Here is a 14,009-nt window from a genome sequence, read left to right on the forward strand (position 1 = left end):
TTAATTATATACACTATATACACTGCACTGGTAATTTCTGTATGAATGTTCAGAAAAAGTATTAAACGTGGTAACACGCGGTGAGGTGAGATAAAGATGGCGGTTGGCGGCAAACCAACAACCACGTGGTGAGATAAATTCAATTATTTTTAATAATTATTTATGTTGAGATGAATTTAAATAATCACAAAAATAATAAGCGAATATTATTAACTTTTAAGTTTTTTTTTTTTTTTTTTTTTTTTTGATCGGGAACTTGGAGATGCAGATCCAGTGGTATTATTTCTCCACACATTTTTGATAAAAATGATTATGTTTATTCAGTATGTCTAGTTAACCACCCTTTAGGAGAACACAAGGAGAAGATTGCTGAATCTCGAGATCAAAATAACGATTTGGCAGATTCAGGAGATCAGCTCTGTGTCCAATAGATTACGTGACCAACTAAGTAATCTCTTACCAATGAATCTGTGGTTACAAACATCATCAAAACTACACGATATATATCAATGGAATTTCATGAAGTTAAAAAGAGAAATATACGTAAGTTCAATAATTTACGTGGTCAGATAGCCGATGACAACATTCAAATTAATGACAAGAGAATTTATAATTTCACAACCATCGTATTACCAGAGACTGTAAGAAGAATTCTCACGTTAGATGGTAATTTTGGTTTAATGTTACCTAGTGATAAACCACCTATTGTTAAGTTAATTAAAGATTTTGAAGGTTGTCTGAATAAGGTTAAAGCTGAAGATCTAAGTAATGATGAACTTACTGAGTTTAGGCATAATCTAAGAGTAAGAGGAATCAATATTGCTACTAATTACTTGAAGAATCAACACCGAATGAAAAATAGTAAATATATGATTAACTTGAAAGATATTAATAACACGAAGGAATTTTTTAAAACTCATGATGATTTAGTAGTAACAAGGTCGGATAAAGGTAATTCTACTGTAGTGATGTGGAAGCAGGAATATCTAGATGAGATGAATAAGATGGCCGGTGACACAGCGACTTCCACGAAGAGCCGTGTAGATCCTACTTCCAGACTTCAATCAGCATCGAATGAATTAGTTAAAAAACTTGAAGCGAAGGGTATAATTGATGAGATAACAGGTAAACATATGCGTTCGTATAATGCTCTATCTCCTAAATTATATGGATTGAGAAAAACCCATAAGGATGGATGCAAGCTCAGACCAGTTGTCAGCAATATTAGTTCACCAGGTTACATAATATCAAACTTCGTACATAAAATCTTGTCTCCATACGTACTTAGTTTCAGATTTAATATGAAAAATTCATTTCAATTTATAGAACGGATCAAGTCGTTGGTTGTGAACGATGATTACGTACTCATCTCCCTTGATGTTGTCTCATTATTCACTAATGTAAAACAAGAATTAATAATTAAAATCATTTATGAACGTTGGAATGATATTAAGGAGTTTGTTAACCTAGATCAAGAGACATTCCTTGATCTTGACAAGTTTTGCTTCAATTCTGGTTATTTTCTGTTTCAAGGTGACTTTTACTTACAAAAAGAAGGTTGCGGTATGGGTAGTCCAGCAAGCCCAGTTATTGCCATTACTGCGGTAGATTATGTCATATCAAAAGCACTGGAACGGTTAGATTTTGATATTTCAGTAGTATCAGCGTATGTAGATGACCTTTTCTTGATTATTCCAAAAGATCAAGTTGATACGGTAATGAACATCTTTAACTCTATTGACAAGGACATCCAGTTTACAATTGAGATGGAACAAGATGGTAAGCTTCCGTTCTTAGATGTGTTAGTGTGCAGAACTGACTCTGGGGAGTTAATAACATCATGGTATCAAAAACCATACAACTCAGGTCTACTATTAAATTTCAAGTCAAACCATCCTCTAAGTCAGAAGCTAGGCGTGGCACAGGGTTTCCTTAACAGAGCCATACGTCTTAGTCATGAGACTATGACTTCTGTGAGTATTAACAATGTGAAACGCTTGCTAATGAATAATAATTATCCTCGGTCAGTAATAGATAAGTGTGAAAAAATTACTAAGGATAGAATTAATAGTAATTTGAGATCTAATGCTCAGTTGAGAGGTTGGTCGTTCTGCAAGTTTCCCTACATTAGAAACTTATCACCAAGGATTGGGTCCATGTTCAGACAGACGAACTGTAAACTGGTTTTCTACAATTTACAGAAGATTAAAGACCTCTACAGTCGACTCAAGGATCCAGTTGACAAAAAGGATAGATCATGTATAGTGTATCAGATTCCTTGCACCTGTGGTAGATCTTTAGGTAGATATGTAGGACAAACTAAACAAAAACTCAAGACAAGGATTAATCAGCATATTAATGATTGTAGACCTGTGAATATCATCAAGCGTAACAAGACAGTATTGGCTGATCATCACTTTGAGAGTGGGCGTAATTTCGAATTTGAGGCTACCCGAATTCTGGATTATGAATCCCATTTCCTGAAACAAAACATCAGTGAGATGTTTTTCATCAAAGTGGTTGATTGTGTTAATTTTAGATGGGATACTCAGGGCCTAAGTTCTTCATATAGTGATATTATATCAATTGCTAAAAAATTTTATTAAGTATTTTGAGTTTTAAAATATATTGTATAGTATAATTTTATTAATTAGAACATTGTAACGTTATAACAAAAAATTTTATTAGTCATAGCACCAGTAGTTATTTCGAAACTACTGTTGTGAATTTGAGTTCATGTCGGCATAGTAGATTTGAAAGTCTAAATTGCTTTTACCATAGCGACTGTTTACTTTCATTCTGACGTTGCTTTCTATAAGACTGATAGCTAGTTAATTTTACTAGTTATTCTATTAGATTTGTTGTGATTGAAATTATTTACTACTAAGTTTCTTTTTTAAAAATAACGCGTATTACTTGTCAGACTTTATTCATTGACTGTTTAACGATGAATTTTTTCGGAGGATTATTTAAGACACATAAATGTTAACCTTAATTGTAAGTTTTTTCTGAGGTTTATTTTTTTATATTTGCTAATGTTTTTTGTATTTATTCTAATACCATTTTTTTCTCTCTTTATACACAGTCTGCCTGATGAAGTTATGAAATATAACGAAACGTTGCAGTAGTTAAAAACGTAACATTTGCTTTTATTTATCCGAGTTCCCGATAAAAAAAAAAAAAAAAAAAAAAAAAAACTTAACATTTTATAACATGGATGAGATCAATTTCATGTTATTAACTTTAAATTGAGAATAAATTCGGAGATGATACTTGATAATTATAGCGCGATTGCAAAAGATTTTAATTTAATACAAAAAAACACGTGGCTGATAGCATCGGTGAGTTTCCAGCAATGATGGCTTCGCCTTCTTCTTCATTCCCACTTGGATCAGTGGGCGGAGCATGAGATGAGAATGGGACCGGTGGAGCCGCCTGCGCATGATAACGCGCTGACGCAACTCTAATTAACCGGCCTCAGAGTGGCGACGAGAAACGCAAGCGCGGAAGATTCGAACATTCTCCCCGCCTTCGCCAACTCGTTGGAGAAGATACTGATGAGGTGATTAGAGATGAAAATCTTCCTTGGCGGTTGAGATGGGTAACAGTACTAGCTTAGTGACTGGTCTGGTGAATGTTGAGGTGGCAGTCTTGACAGTGACGACTCTGGTGAGACCATCACTACCAGGATGGAGATGAGTAACTCTGGCAAGAGGCCATTTTGATGGTGGATACCTCTCGTCAACAATGAGAACTAATGAACCAATCTTGATATCATGGTGAGATGTATGCCACTTTGAGATGGATTGGTGAGATTGCAGACATTCAGCAGACCAGCGTTCCCAGAAATACTGAAGTCTTTCTTGTATTCTTTGATAGAGTGAGAGACGAGACGTTGGTACACTAGTAAGACTGGGTTCAGGTACAGTGTTGAGTGGCGCACCTCGGATACAATGTCCAGGGGTGAGAGCTGAGATGTCCTCAAGGTCATCAGTAAGTGCACTGAGTGGCCTTGAGTTTAATAGTGCCCCAACTTGAGTGAGGAATGTTGTGAAGTCTTCATAGGTGAGAAGTAGGTCCGCAATGGTGCGTTGGAGATGATGTTTGACAGATTTTACAGCGGCTTCCCACTTGCCACCCATGTGGAGCACCAGGAGGGTTAAAAATTCACTGAGTTCCGTCTGAGGTGAGAATTTGCTGGAGATGAGATGATTCGTTGAGTGCACCAGTGAGAAGTTGTTTGAGAATGACATCTGCCCCTATGAAGTTCGTGCCACAGTCACTGTAAAGGGTTTAGCAGATGCCACGACGACTTGTGAACCTCCTGAACGCCTTTAGAAAGCCTTATCGTGTAATCACTTACAGCTTCCAAGTGAATTGCAGAAGTTGAGAAGCATACAAAGACTGCAATCCAGCCTTTGTAGCAGCGTGTACCTCGTCCTTAGAAGTATTTTAGCTGAACAGGCCCAGCGTAGTCTACGCCAGTGCTTTCAAAGACGAGAGATGGTGAGACTCGAGATGTAGGCAGTTGACCCATCAACTGTTGAGATTGCTGAGCTATCTGTCTTACACAGACAACACAGCGTTGAATGTGAGATATAATTGGGATTCTTCCCCCAAATATCCAGCACTTCTTGCGCACGGCAGCTAGCGTCACTTGCGTACCTCCATGCATTGTGCGAGCATGCGCATCAGAGATGATGAGATGAGAGAGATGACAATTCTTTGGTAGTATGGGTGGATGCTTGCTGTCCGTGTCGAGATGAGAATTTTGTAGTCGTCCACCAACTCGTACAATATCCGTAGAATCGATGTAAGCTGTGAGACGTGAGAAAGGATGAGATTTCAAAAACGGATTGTTTTGAGATAATTGTGAGATTTCGTTCTTGAAATATTCTTGTTGTATTGCTTTGATCCAGAAGTACAAAGCTGAATGTCAATCAGCTGGTGTGAGTGGTGAGATGTGAAGAGATGATGCAGGAATTTTTTTAAAGACTGCAACTGCTCGCTGAACAATTGCAGTGATTCTGAGCAATTTGGTGAGATTTGATGAGGATTCAAGCAAGTCACCAAATAGTAAACTTGGACTGGTGACTGCGAGATGAGATTGAGCTGATTTGCGTTGAGTGTCCACATCAGGATCTTCTTGAGACGTGAATTCTAGCCATTGGTGAGATGACTCTAGTAACCAGGTTGGACCTGACCACCAGAGTTGATGAGATTGTCGTTGAGATGGAGTCAAACCCCTGGAAGCACAGTCTGCAGGATTCTGTTTTCCTGAGATGAATTTCCAGTTGGCTGCTGGTAGATTTTGTTGAATGGGTTGAACTCTGTTTTTAACAAACTCTTTCCATTTACTTGGTTCTTGCTTGATCCAGGCAAGAGCCACCGCTAAGTCTGTCCAGAGATAAACTGGAACATCTTGGAGGTTGAGAGTTGTTTGTATGTGTGAGATGAGTTCAGTGACAAGTAGAGCTGCTGATAATTCGAAACGAGGAACGGTGAGACGTTTTAGTGGTGCAACTCGAGTCTTTGCACAGACAAGAGTGATTTTAGCTGGTGTGAGATGATGATGAGTCTTGATGTAAACAGCAGCGGCCATTGCATGCTGTGATGCATCAGAGAGTCCATGAATCTCGATATTCGAGGTGTCGGATGAGATGTTTAGCCAGCGAGGAATTTTAAGTTGAGATAATTCAGGTTCTCCAACGATAGCGTCCGCAATTCTACACCGATCATAATGAAACTCAGTATACTTACTCTATGGACGATTACCTTGGATAAGTTCGAAGATGAGCCAACTCGGCCAATAAGTTTAGAAGTTATGGTTGATTGAAATTTTGTAAAATTTCCAAAAAAAATTTGTTTACTCATTTAACTGGATGTAACTTTCCAACGGAAAGAGATAGCTAATTTTTGTTTGTTCTATGTGAAAGCTCGTTCGATTGCCTACAATTTTGACAGTACAGCTCACCGATTTAACCATTTTTTCTAATAGATAAATGGTTTTGAACATTTACAAAATATTATAAAAACTAATTTTATGCAGGTTTTCACTTTGATTATAGCCACAATTTCAAACCGATTACCCTGAAACTTAGTATACGTATTTTGTGGGTGACTACTTTGTTCGAGTTTGAAAATGAGCTCAATCCGTCGATTAGTTTAGAAGTTATAGCATTTCAAAATTTTTAAAATGTCCACAATTCATATATTCCTTCAATATCTTTTGAATGTGATAACATTTTGACTTTATATCATATTCATCTGAAAGCTCTTCAAATAAGCTTTCATTTTCATGCCTATATATGTACCTAGACCAATGAAAGTAGTTAAACAAGAGGGTTATTGAGTCAGAAATCAAAACAGTGCCCTACTTTATCGGCCTGGGATAAGTACCTGGTGTCGGCAATGTAGATTTGTTTTTATCGATATTTGAGCTTGATGATGGTAATGTAGATTTGATTTTATCGATATTTGAGCCTGATGATGATAATGTAGATTTATTTTATCGATATTTGGGGCCTTTCGCGTTGTTGATGATAATGTAGATTTATTTTATCGATATTTGAGGCCTTTTTTATTATTTATGGTAATGTAGATTTGTTTTATCGATATTTGGCACAGTTATCGGTAATGTAGATTTATTTTTCGATATTTGAGACCTTTTTTCATTATTTATCGATATTTTTGGGGCTTTTTCTCTTATTAATGATAATGCAGATTTGGCTGGCACCTGATCATGGTAATGTAGATTTTCTTTGGGAGCCCATTTCCTCTTATCGATAAAAGAAGATTTTGGGACTTATCTGATAAATGTGGACTTTTTACTATATATCTTCGAATTTCGACAGTTCTAAGCCGGATTGGGAGGGGGGGGGGCTTGGTTGGAGGTTGATCATTCCAGAATGTTCTCGAATTTTCTATGCGCATATTGGTGGGGGTTTATTTTTAAATTCTGTTTATTCTGAATTTTTAAACAGGTGTAAGGGGGCGGGTTACGTTCAAAAATTTGGCAGTTTTTCCAAGAATATTTTTTTATTAGAAGTAGGGGATTTAACGGTTGATTTAACCGGTTTTGAACCAATCATTGTTACTTTTGTACCCCCAAATTATTTTTTTTCTGTAGAAATCCCCACAAAGAGCATTTTTTAAGTGGGGATCATCAATATAAAAACTCGAGTTTTTTATCATAATCCTCGGAGTTATTTAGAAATTTTCGTTCTGTGAGTAGTGCACTATAAAGTTGTGTTCAACAGGTAAGATTTTCTAATTGTAAAAACTATTAAATATATTTCGAAATTTGACAAATTAATATTCATATTTGGAATACTTGCTCAGCGAATACTGGATCTCTTAAAAGTAAATGAGGCTATCAAATTACCAGTATTTTTACCAACCAAAAAGCTGGCCGAATTGGAAAGAGATGGAGAATATCAAATAACCGCTTTCAAAAATGTCAATACCAAATTTGGATTAAGAGTAGTTGCAACTATCAACGAAGAATTCAATGTATTTTTACCAAAAAGGACGTCAGCATTGATAACGAAAAATCCTAATTACTTCGAAGAGCTGCTCAACCCCATACCATATCATAAGCTTTACCTCACTTACTTCGGAGGTAAATATAATGACTTTGAAATGGCTTATCATGATTAATATGTTACCAGTCTTATCATTATTTCTAAATATTACGTGAATTAGATAGTTATTCTCATAGATAATTGGATCTTTTAAGACTTCTACTAATGTTGAAAACATATTTTTTATACAATCAAGAAAAAAAAAATAAAAAATAAAAACAACATTAATTAAAGTATATATTTTTCTTTTATTCATTCAAAAGTCTTAATATATTTTACAAAAAATGTATCTATAAATTAAGAATTAAAAAATCTTTAAATTATTCACTATTTATTAATTGCTCTATTAAAATAAAAAAATAAAAAATGAAAAATAATAATGCATAATAATTATAGAAAAAATTTCAAAAAATGCTTCGTTGGATCTTTTAAAACTTCTACTAATGTTGAAAATATATATTTTTTATACAATCAAAAAAATCTAAATGTACTTTTTACGAAATGTATGTATAAATTATGAAATAAAAAGAACATTAATTAAAGTATATATTTTTCTTTTATTCATTCAAAAGTCTTAATATATTTTACAAAAAATGTATCTATAAATTAAGAATTAAAAAAATCTTTAAATTATTTACTATTTATTAATTGTTCTATTAAAATAATAAAAAAAAATGAAAAATAATAATTATAAAAAAAATTTCAAGAAATGCTTGGTTGCAAAATATACTTAGCCTAATATAAAAAATAACTTACAATAATAATAATAATAATAATAATAATAATAATAATAATAATAATAATAATAATAATAATAATAATAATAATAATATTAATAATAATAATAATAAAAATCATAATAATAATAAAAATAAAAATCATAATAATAATAATAATAATTATATATATATATATAATCATATTAGCAATTAAAAATCATTCTCCATACTATCATCAAACATATTGTAAAAATTGTTTTGCACAAAATGTTGGTTGTGATAATAATAATAGCGCCTATTATCATCATATTGCCGTTGTTGTTGTTGTTGTTGTTGTTGTTGTTGTTGTTGTTGTTGTTGTTGTTGTTGTTGTTGTTGTTGTTGTTGTTGTTGTTGTTGTTGTTGTTGTTGTTGTTGTTGTTGTTGTTGTTGTTGTTGTTGTTGTTGTTGTTGTTGTTGTTGTTGTTGTTGTTGTTGTTGTTGTTGTTGTTGTTGTTGTTGTTGTTGTTGTTGTTGTTGTTGTTGTTGTTGTTGTTGTTGTTGTTGTTGTTGTTGTTGTTGTTGTTGTTGTTGTTGTTGTTGTTGTTGTTGTTGTTGTTGTTGTTGTTGTTGTTGTTGTTGTTGTTGTTGTTGTTGTTGTTGTTGTTGTTGTTGTTGTTGTTGTTGTTGTTGTTGTTGTTGTTGTTGTTGTTGTTGTTGTTGTTGTTGTTGTTGTTGTTGTTGTTGTTGTTGTTGTTGTTGTTGTTGTTGTTGTTGTTGTTGTTGTTGTTGTTGTTGTTGTTGTTGTTGTTGTTGTTGTTGTTGTTGTTGTTGTTGTTGTTGTTGTTGTTGTTGTTGTTGTTGTTGTTGTTGTTGTTGTTGTTGTTGTTGTTGTTGTTGTTGTTGTTGTTGTTGTTGTTGTTGTTGTTGTTGTTGTTGTTGTTGTTGTTGTTGTTGTTGTTGTTGTTGTTGTTGTTGTTGTTGTTGTTGTTGTTGTTGTTGTTGTTGTTGTTGTTGTTGTTGTTGTTGTTGTTGTTGTTGTTGTTGTTGTTGTTGTTGTTGTTGTTGTTGTTGTTGTTGTTGTTGTTGTTGTTGTTGTTGTTGTTGTTGTTGTTGTTGTTGTTGTTGTTGTTGTTGTTGTTGTTGTTGTTGTTGTTGTTGTTGTTGTTGTTGTTGTTGTTGTTGTTGTTGTTGTTGTTGTTGTTGTTGTTGTTGTTGTTGTTGTTGTTGTTGTTGTTGTTGTTGTTGTTGTTGTTGTTGTTGTTGTTGTTGTTGTTGTTGTTGTTGTTGTTGTTGTTGTTGTTGTTGTTGTTGTTGTTGTTGTTGTTGTTGTTGTTGTTGTTGTTGTTGTTGTTGTTGTTGTTGTTGTTGTTGTTGTTGTTGTTGTTGTTGTTGTTGTTGTTGTTGTTGTTGTTGTTGTTGTTGTTGTTGTTGTTGTTGTTGTTGTTGTTGTTGTTGTTGTTGTTGTTGTTGTTGTTGTTGTTGTTGTTGTTGTTGTTGTTGTTGTTGTTGTTGTTGTTGTTGTTGTTGTTGTTGTTGTTGTTGTTGTTGTTGTTGTTGTTGTTGTTGTTGTTGTTGTTGTTGTTGTTGTTGTTGTTGTTGTTGTTGTTGTTGTTGTTGTTGTTGTTGTTGTTGTTGTTGTTGTTGTTGTTGTTGTTGTTGTTGTTGTTGTTGTTGTTGTTGTTGTTGTTGTTGTTGTTGTTGTTGTTGTTGTTGTTGTTGTTGTTGTTGTTGTTGTTGTTGTTGTTGTTGTTGTTGTTGTTGTTGTTGTTGTTGTTGTTCAAAATGCTGATGATCATTGTTGTTTTCGTAGCGATGTTGAGGTTGTTGCTGGTATGATTCTGGTGGAGCTGGTACCCACACCGATTCATTTGGGTGATTATAATAAATATTATTATTATCAGCCCATGGAATCAGTGGTTGTAGTGGTAAATATGTCGGTGGTGGCGAAGGTGGCGGCGGCAAATATGATAGCTGCTGTGATGATGGTGCCGGTGGTAAATATGATGACCATTCTGAAGGTGGCGGCAACAAATATGGTAGCTGCTGTGACGATGGTTGTGGTAAATATGCTGGCGGTGATGATGATAATGATGGTTGTGGATACGATGGGTATGGTGATGATGATGATGACAATGATGGTGTCAATGATGGTGGTACATGTGATGTGCTTGATGATGGATGTGACTGTGAAAATGATGTATATAATGACGATGATGATGATGATGATGATGGCTGTGGCAGTGATGGTGACGGTAAATATGATGATGTTGATGGTGCGTACACTGTTTGTGGTAGCGGATGAATTGGAAACAATGACGAGTATGAAGGTGGTGGGGAATATGGTGGAGGTGGTGATGGTGTTCTTGGCGGAAAGTCATCAATATCTTCATCATTATCCTCGTATTCATCATCATCATCCTCATCCTCATCATAATCATTATCAATGATAATATCATCATCATCATCAATGGTGATGACTTCAATGTTCTCATCCACAGTCATTAGCTCCTCACCAGGTCTTGAAAAATTAACTATTTCACCTGGCCATCCTCCAACACTGGCTGCAAATCTTATGCAGCGAGCTGTAATGCCATCGAGGTAGAAATAATTTGGATCGTGAGCGATTTGCTGTAGGTCCGCATGCAAAATTTTTTCGTCATCATTGTCAGTCACCATAAAATAACACCAGATATTCGCTCTCAATTTAAGCAGCCTGGTCTTCTGATCGTCAATTAAATAAATAATCTCTGACCAATCTTCACCAGACTCTATATGTCGCCAAACTTGACCCATGATCGTTTGCCATAGTATGGCCAACCCATATTTTTCCACCCACTTTAATGGTATGTAGCATGAATCATTAAAAATCTGAAAAAAAAAAGGAAATACACCGATAAGTTCAAATGTATACTATAAATTGAACTAAATAAAAAAAAAAATAATAATAATAATATTATACTTACATTTTCGATATCCATTTTTCGGTTTTCTTTTAATATGACTTCTGATTAAAAAGGTTTATTCACAAACTCACACACACACACACACACACAATGTACGATTATTACTTTAAATAATAATAAAAAATTTTAATCGGATAGATATGAAAAAATCTACGCTCGAACACAATGTCAGAAAAATTAAAGGTTCGAGTATTTTCACAAGATGCTTTGTAATGAGCTCTGCAGTGTTTGTAGCCGATATTTATATGGTCAGTAGCAAAAATCAAAATTTCAGCCAGCCTACTCCATTAGGGCAATAACCTATCACTTAAATTTTTGACTAGAAAACGGGTGGAGCATCAGTTTCTTAACTATTTTCTAAGTAAGGCCCATAATCCACCCTCGCCATAAACGTACATTGAAAATCCCTAAGAAGGTGGCAAAATTTTGACCATCCTATCTCATTAGGACAATGTCCTATTGCCAAATTTTGACCACGAAAATGGGTGGAGCAACAGTTTTCTTATCCATATCTAAGTAGAGTTCCAGCCCACGCTATACACTTGTATATTACATACCTGTAAGAAGGGTTGTCTTATACATTTTAGTATACATTTTTTCAACCCCTACCATGTACTCATAAGTACTATTCCTAGGAGGTGTATGTCTTATGTTTTTCGAAAAATATTTTTTAACCCTACTACATAAACTTAAAATTAAAAAAATGTCTATAGCTATTTTAATACACTGATAGAAGGATTTGTTTAGGAGTAATAAATTGATTTATTAAATTTTTCTCAATTGACTTTTTTGGATTTAACAAATATTTAGTAATTATTAACAATATTTATTATAATGAAATAAGTAACTTCTTAATTATTAAGAAATATTTTTTATGCTAACAAAGCCTTATTAACATAAAAGAAATATTTGTTAGCACCAAACAAGATTTTTTAATATTTAATAAATATTTCTGAGGAGAATTTGTCGGTGTACACGTATTAACTTAACCATTAAAAACACATGTACTATCAAACGGATTTTATGTTATTTCTCAGCGTAGTTTAATATAAAAAATATTAATTTGTTTATTCTAGTTATAGTGTTAATTACTATGAAATTGTATGTTGAAATTGAAAGAATAGAAAATTTTATACGATGGCTGTTTTAGTTATTTTTGTTTATAAATATAAATATTAATGAATGTGTGTAGCTGCATGCAAAAACATATATACATTAGGGTGTGTCAAAAAAAAATGATTTTTTTTTTTAAGGTCTCATAGTCTCAAAAGCTTCTTTGGGACCTAAAAAAATTCTCCTAAAAAATCAGCTCGATATCTCGAAAATTGGGCTGGCGGTTTACAAGTTCATTTTCCCATTTAAAATACATGTATAAATTATTTTTTTTTGGTTTTTCGAAGAAAAATCAAAGAAAAAAATTTTTTTTCCAATTTTGAATTTCTCGCCTTCATAGGAAATTGAATTCCTTACAAAAATGTCTTGAATAGTCATGTTCGTAACTACAATATAAAAAAAGTTACAAGCCCCCAAAGTCGAAAAAAAAAATAATTTTTCTTTTATGTATAATTGTTATTTTTTACTTTCTTGTTATTACTTGGAGATATTTTTTTCTTCTAATTTTAATTTTCAATCTTCTATATAACATCTTCAATAAAATTTTCAAATCTAAAACGTTTTAGTAACTCACTTAACCGCTACAGAACATTACTATAATAAAAAAATCTATTTTATCGAGTGATTGACACCAATACACAAAAAAGTTAATCGTCACAGTTTTAAATTATTTTTTAAATATTTCTTGCATAAAAATAGCTTTATATAGAAGATTGGAAATTAAAATTAGAAGAAAAAAATACCACCAATCAATAACAAAAAAGTAAAAACAATAATTATACGTAAAAAAAAAACTTTTTTTTAACTTTGGGAGCTTGTAACTTTTTTGATATTGTAGTTACGAGCATAACAATTCAAGACATTTTTGTAGGGAATTTAATTTCCTATAAGAGTGTGAAATTCAAAATTGGAATAAAAATTTTTTTCTTAGATTTTTCCTCGAAAAACTAAAAAAAAAATTTTTTACATGTATTTTAAATGGGAAAATGAACTTGTAAACCGCCAGCTCCATTTTCGAGATATCGAGCTGATTTTTTAGGAGAATTTTTTTTTTGTCCCAAAGAAACTTTTGAGACTATGAGACCTTAAAAAAAAAATATCATTTTATTTTGACACACCCTAATATATATATATATTCTTGAACTGTGTGATTTTATGAATTAAATTTTAATAAATAAGTTAATAGATAATTTCTTAAATATAAAAAAAAATTTATTCAAATAATAAAAAATATATTAAATATAAAATATTCATTTATTAATCATTAAAAAGTGATTCATTAAATGTTAAAAAGTGATTTATTAAATATTAACAAATCGTTTATTAGATGCTAAGAAATATTTATTAAATACAAAAAATGATGTTTAAGAAATGATTTGTTAAATATTAATAAATATTTCTTAAATAAGGCTCCGTTAAGAAATCATTTGTTAAATATTAACAAATCTTGTTTAATACTAAGAAATCCTTCTATCAGTGTATAAGTAAATCTTCAATATACAGAAATTATTTTTTCATAGATGTAAAATCAAAATCATTATGAAAAAATATTCATGAAGGTTTTTATACATGGAATATTTCATATTAAACGTTCACTCGTATAAAAAATGTGTCCCGTATAAATAATTAAAAATTGCTTAACGAAAAAA

The 14,009-nt window shown here is 32.6% G+C and overlaps 2 protein-coding genes across 2 annotated transcripts; one reads left to right on the plus strand and one right to left on the minus strand.

The window, feature by feature from the left end:
• Positions 1 to 509: 509 nt before the first annotated feature.
• Positions 510 to 2,606, plus strand: LOC130676307 (uncharacterized). Its single transcript, XM_057482459.1, has one exon. The coding sequence runs from the start codon at positions 510 to 512 to the stop codon at positions 2,604 to 2,606; it is 2,097 nt and encodes a 698-aa protein (XP_057338442.1).
• Positions 2,607 to 8,626: 6,020 nt separating this feature from the next.
• On the minus strand, positions 8,627 to 11,262 carry LOC130676308 (putative uncharacterized protein DDB_G0271606; the record flags this gene model as incomplete). The annotated part of the gene is made up of 3 exons (XM_057482460.1): positions 11,248 to 11,262; positions 10,763 to 11,152; positions 8,627 to 10,708 (listed from the first exon to the last, which is right to left on the minus strand). Coding segments are annotated over exons 1-3 (2,487 nt in total), but the record flags the coding sequence as incomplete, so codon positions are not given.
• Between the last annotated feature and the right edge of the window lie 2,747 nt (positions 11,263 to 14,009).

Source organism: Microplitis mediator, chromosome 10 (assembly GCF_029852145.1).
Source record: "Microplitis mediator isolate UGA2020A chromosome 10, iyMicMedi2.1, whole genome shotgun sequence".
NCBI lineage: Eukaryota > Metazoa > Arthropoda > Insecta > Hymenoptera > Braconidae > Microplitis > Microplitis mediator.